This window comes from Cyprinodon variegatus, unplaced genomic scaffold (assembly GCF_000732505.1).
Source record: "Cyprinodon variegatus isolate N-32 unplaced genomic scaffold, C_variegatus-1.0 Scaffold1179, whole genome shotgun sequence".
Taxonomy (NCBI): Eukaryota; Metazoa; Chordata; class Actinopteri; order Cyprinodontiformes; family Cyprinodontidae; genus Cyprinodon; species Cyprinodon variegatus.
This window is the reverse complement of record NW_015151632.1, coordinates 98,041-103,550: the sequence shown is the minus strand read 5'-3', so window position 1 is coordinate 103,550 and position 5,510 is coordinate 98,041. Positions and strand designations below refer to the sequence as shown.

General features: G+C 45.6%; 1 protein-coding gene across 1 annotated transcript in view; it reads left to right on the top strand.

Annotated features, from left to right (window-relative positions):
• The first annotated feature begins 159 nt into the window (after positions 1–159).
• The window catches only part of ano10 (anoctamin 10), a 15,844-nt gene continuing 10,493 nt past the window's right edge, over positions 160–5,510 (top strand). Inside the window, exons 1-5 of the mRNA XM_015401065.1 lie at positions 160–332; positions 502–699; positions 1,838–1,972; positions 3,923–4,042; positions 5,088–5,272. Coding sequence (XP_015256551.1) covers positions 206–332; positions 502–699; positions 1,838–1,972; positions 3,923–4,042; positions 5,088–5,272 — 765 coding nt within the window. The 5' untranslated portion in view covers positions 160–205. The remainder of the gene's footprint in view (positions 333–501; positions 700–1,837; positions 1,973–3,922; positions 4,043–5,087; positions 5,273–5,510) is intronic.

Sequence of the window (5,510 nt, the reverse complement as noted above, 5' to 3'; positions counted from 1 at the left end):
ATGCGTGATTTCTTTCATGTTGAGCATTTTAGCGCATAGCCTTGTTGGTGGATGATGCAATGGTGATTCAGAAAGCATCGTCCTGCCTACACTTGGCAATAAATCCATTCAAGTGACCAATCATTGGGCTCAGGATGGTTCTGGTTCTTTGGCAGAGGAAAACCAGCATCTTTGTCTGTCTGCTGCAGGATCTCCAGTTGATGGGATGATGGTGCCACCAGCAGACAGCAGCGCCTTCAGCCCGCTGGTGGTTCTGGAGCTGCTTCCTGATACCAAGCAGGAGGCCATCACATGGCTGCTGGGCAGGATCCGAGAGCCGCAGGAGACTGGAGGTCTGTCCGTCTGACACGCTGTCCGTCTGTCCGCTCTGTCCGTCTTTTTGCTCTGTCTGTCCTTCTGCTCTGTCTCTCATTCCGTCTGTCTCTCATTCCGCTCTTTCCATAGTCCTGCTCTCTCCAGTTGCTGGCCTCCATAGATCCAGTCATATCTTCTCCTCTCCAGGTGCCGGCTTACTGGTGGAGCAGCTGGGTCCTGGACTGGGAGCTGTGGAGAAGGAGAATCCCAACTTGTTTCTGGTAGGCGCCTCCAGGGAGCGGCTGCTGTCTGGTGCTGAGGATGTTGGCCTCTTCAAGGAGTACAGCGACGGCTCCATGCGAGGCTTCACCTGCTCCAACAAACAGCACTTCAAGGACTTCCAAGGTGCTTCTTCTGGGTTTAGATGATGTATTGGAACAAAGATCCAGTCAGATGTTCCTCAGATGTTCTGCGTCCAGCAGCCTGTTTCACTGGGTGTTGTTCAGTAGAGACACGGGGCCTCCTGTTAGCATCATGTTCATCAGGGCGCCTCCATTCGAGGTGGACCTCCATGTCCTGGTGGGTCTGAGGGTGGGTCATCCTCCAATGTCTAGATGTTCTGGCAGCAAACGGAATGGAAACCTGACCAATGTTGCTGTCTAGGTCTTCTAGTTTTCAGTTTAACAAAGTCTAAAGCCAGAATATCTGCAGATGGACCCCCGTTAGCCCCCTGAAGGTTTACTGCATTTTATTTAGAGGCATCAGAGTTTAATGTTCACAGAAACAATCACAGTGAACTATTAATTACATTTTTTAAAACAAAATTCTTCTTTGTTTACATTCCTGTGTACAAAATGACAGATGATTATTTGCGGCACTAGTGGCTTAATTTTTGGACAGTAGGCTGACAGGAGAGGGGGGGATGAGAGAGGGGGAGGGACATGCAGGAAAGGACCACAGGTCGGATTCGAACCCGGGTCGAGGACTAAGGCCTCCATACATTGGTTGTAAGTTCTAACCCCTGCACCACCTGCCCGCCCAGCTTGGACTGCTCTTGGTGGTGGTGTGTCTGATTAGATCCCAGGAAATACTCTGAAGAAGAATGAATGAATGAATGAATGAATGAATGAATGAATGAATGAATGAATGAATGAATGAATGAATGAATGCATCAGTCAACGAATCAATCAATAGCTACGTTTACATGGAGGAAGTATTAGCAATAAAATCGGATTAAACGGGCTGTGAACAAGACGCATCTTTAGTCTGATTTCCTGCATCATCACGTCAGCGGGATCCTAAAATGATGCGCTTGGAAGCAGAGCTGGTGAATGAATGAATGGATGAATGAATGAATGAATGAATGAATGAATGAATGAATGAATGAATGAATGAATGAATGAATGAATGGACGAATGGACGAATGAATGAATGAATGAATGGATGAATGACGGGTGTTTGGTTTGTGTCCTGAGGGACATGTAGAGGACCTCCATCAATGCTGAGGAACTGTTCTGTTTCTCACTGATGTCTTTGTCTCCAGGGGACGGAGACGGCTTTCTGAGCATGGCTGAGTGTCAGCACATCATCAAACATGAGCTGGACACGCTGCGGGCCAAAGACGAGACGCACGTCCCAGGATACAGCCACGCCAAGCTTTACCCGGGGAAATCCATCAGTGAGTGTCCACCAGGTCTCCGTTTCCTCAGCTTGTCACGTAAACACCAGACCCACGCTGCGCTTCTAGCACTGATAGGAGGCTGACCCTTCAGAAGACCTTTATGTCTCTCTGCATATCTGAATTGGTTTCCTAATAAGGTTCATTTCACCAGATGAGGAATCTTAAACCTTTAGATTTCATTTTGAGCTCCACCTCCTGCCTTAATGAAGTCAGTTGAGTGGAGCCGGTGCTAATCAGTCCTCCAGGGAAGAGCTGTGGACACCTGATGACCATCCAGCTGTCCTCTCTGTGGTGGACGATTAGGACAATTTAGATCTAAGCTGCCGTTTCCTTCTGTGGGAGGGTCAGGTCCAATCGGACCCGTCATAAATGCTCCTGGTGGTGTTTGTGGGTTGGATTGATGGAGCCTTTTGTTGTGCATGGCCTCTGTGATTGGTCTTTTGAATCATGAGGCTGGTGTTATTTCTTTGGAACGACCTGGAATGAATTATAAATGCCTGGAAACTGAAACCTCTTTTCTCCTCCATGTTGTAGAAAAATATAAAACATTGTAATTTTCCTTAGATAGAAAACTTTGAATCAACCTGACTGGATGATCTGGTGAACTGGAAACTGACCAGAGATGACATGATGTGAATTGGAGCTATAGAAATAAACTGAATTGAAATTGAATTAATTCCGTATGTCAGGATTTTCGCCAAACACACCAGAGGGATGAATTTAAAACGTAACAATCCACTCAGACAGAAAGTGGCTGAAGAGCCAAAGCTAAGTGGAGCGGCGCTGTGCGTGGGATCCAGAGCAGTGAGGACCGCCCAGCAGAGGACAGCCAGCAGCTGCAGGGGAGCTTCACATGGACACCTGGACTTCAATAACACGCCTATGAAGACTGAAACATGCAGATGTTGGTCAGAGAGCACAGATGGTTTGAAAGAGGGGTGAAGGAGGAAGCCATCTTTGTGAAAAGAGAAAAGCCTGAACAGCGGGGGAGGCTTCAGCTTCCAAGCATCAACCGTTCAGTTATGGAAGCTATTCCCAGTCATTTACGGATTACTCCCATTATGGTTCATTAGACCGATACAGGGGAATCAGAGACTTTTCATTGTTTCAGGCTTCAGTCCCTGTTTCCTCATTACATTGCTTACTGGGAAATACCCTAGAGATTGATAACCTTCCACCTAAACATTAAAATCTGCACCCTATTTCCCTATCGGCAAGAATATCAGCTTCATTACTGGACCAACCTGTTTATACATCTCTAATTATAAGACATTCTGTGACCTCATGAAAGCGCTCAACCCGCTTTAACGAGACCAAGAGGGATGAAGCCGTAAACATTCATTCCTTCCCGCTGAGCTGTAATTGAACAATCAGATACAAAAATAAATCTAACAATAATCCCAGTTATTATTGTGTCATTATGACTAATGCTAATGCTAATTAGCATTTAGAATGCATTTAATGCTAATTGCTCTTGTTGCTGCCTTTGTTCTGTTGTTTATCTATTTGTCCCATTCTATTTACCCAGTCATCTTTATTTGCTGCAATGGTGATGAGAGTAAATGCTTTTAGTTTTTCTTCAAAACTAAGAGGGGCGGGGGGGCGTTGGAGGAGTTATTATTATTATTGACAATATATAGCCTGGCTAGACCTGACCGTGGAGGGGGCTGAAGTCCCTGTTCCAGGCTGCACATCCTGACAGCTCTTCCCACCGGAGGCCAGACGGCGCCGTGCCTACCATAGCGCATCACAGACGTTACACACCCATCCCGTCCAACCAGGAGGGGACAAAACAGAAAAAAAACTAAGACTAAGGGGGCTGGATGTCCTTTGGGGTCACCCTCCGGTCAGATAGTGACCCGGAGATGAAAACCAGCCAAACACTTTGACCACTTTACTCCGTCAAAGTATCTTCTAACCCACTGCCATTGTTATTTGACATCTTAGTCCGCAGATTGCTGTCCAAAGGGATCCTGATCCAGATGTTTCCACTCCACCAGCCAGAGGAGCTCAAGAGACTTTCCTTTTCCTGGTATAAAAAAGTCAAGCTGTCGCTTCAGCCTCTCGGTAAGTGAAGCCGATGTTCTATTCCCTTCAATATAATAGGGTTTATTTATGTTGCTCTGATTTACTTCTAAAGTAAGTAAAAATCCATATAATGTAGAAAAATGATGATGGTCAGTTCATTATTCAAATAGGTGAAAATGTTTCTCCTTAAGGAAAACCAGCAGATCTGACCAAGTCGTTGACTTGGAGCAGATTTTATTTACAAGGAGTATATCTGACTGAGTCATTAAATAGGAGCAGATCACATTGAGTCATTGCAGATGTCATCTGGCTCTTGACTAGGAGCAGATTGTGTTTAGTCAGTGACTAGGAGAGGAATCGGACTAGTCGCTGACTAAGAGCAGATCGGATGAAATCATTTATTGGGAGCAGATTGCATCAAGATGTTGACTAGAAGCAGGTCCGACACAAATGTAAATATATCACAATATCAGAGAGTCTTTGACTAGGAGTGGATCAGACAGAATTGTTGAATAGGACACGGTTGCATCGTTTTGTTGACTGGGAGTCGATCAGATCAAGTAATTTACTAGGAGCTAATTTCATTGTGTGTTTGACTAAGACCAGATTGGACCAAGTTGTTGACTAGGATTGAAAGAAACAATCGAGTGGCAACAAATTGGACAGAGATGTTGATTAGTAGCAGACTGCATCGAATCATTGACTAGGAGACTTTCTGGACAGGTCTCCCTTCTGGTCTAAGCTGGAGAATCAGCCTCTGTTGGTTGAACTGTAAAGAGACGAGTGGAATGCCCTCCTAGCAATGCTGCTGCCTCATTCCTCCAGCTGCGTGCTCCACGACATGTTTATGGGTGTAATCACTGACTGACGCAAGTCTGTAAGACCCGTTTCAGCTGATTCAAACAACTAGTGCATCACTTGTAAAACCAGTCAGAGGAGCACCGGCTGGTTTAAACCTCTCCTATATGGATTGGTGTATCATTTAAAGTATGTAGGAACATGTTGATGGTAAAGTCTTCACTCAGTGAAGGATGCTTTTCCTGTCCAGTTTTCACACCTGCTCCTGTCTCCATTTCCTCTCCAGATGACATCAGACGGTACTATGGCGAGGGCCAGGCGCTCTACTTTGGCTTCCTGGAGTACTTCACCTTTGCCCTGGTTCCTATGGCTCTGTTTGGAGTTCCTTACTACCTGTTTGACTGGGAGGATTATGACAAATATGTAGTCTTTGCTGGTTTCAACGTCATCTGGTGCACCATCATCCTGGAGGTATGAGTCCCTGTGACTGCAGCACGTCCTAAACAGCAAGTTATCCACATCTGGTTTTCAAATGTCATTGCTTCTAATTTAAATCTAGCTCTATGAAATGTTTCAGTCCGCAAATTTTATGATTTATCGCCTCCTTTTTTTCTGGCGTTAGTGTTTTGTTCCGCTGCACAGCGCAGGATTGGAACAGTTTGAATAACCGGCCTGACGAGCTTTGGGCAGCAGAGGTTCCCAACCTGAG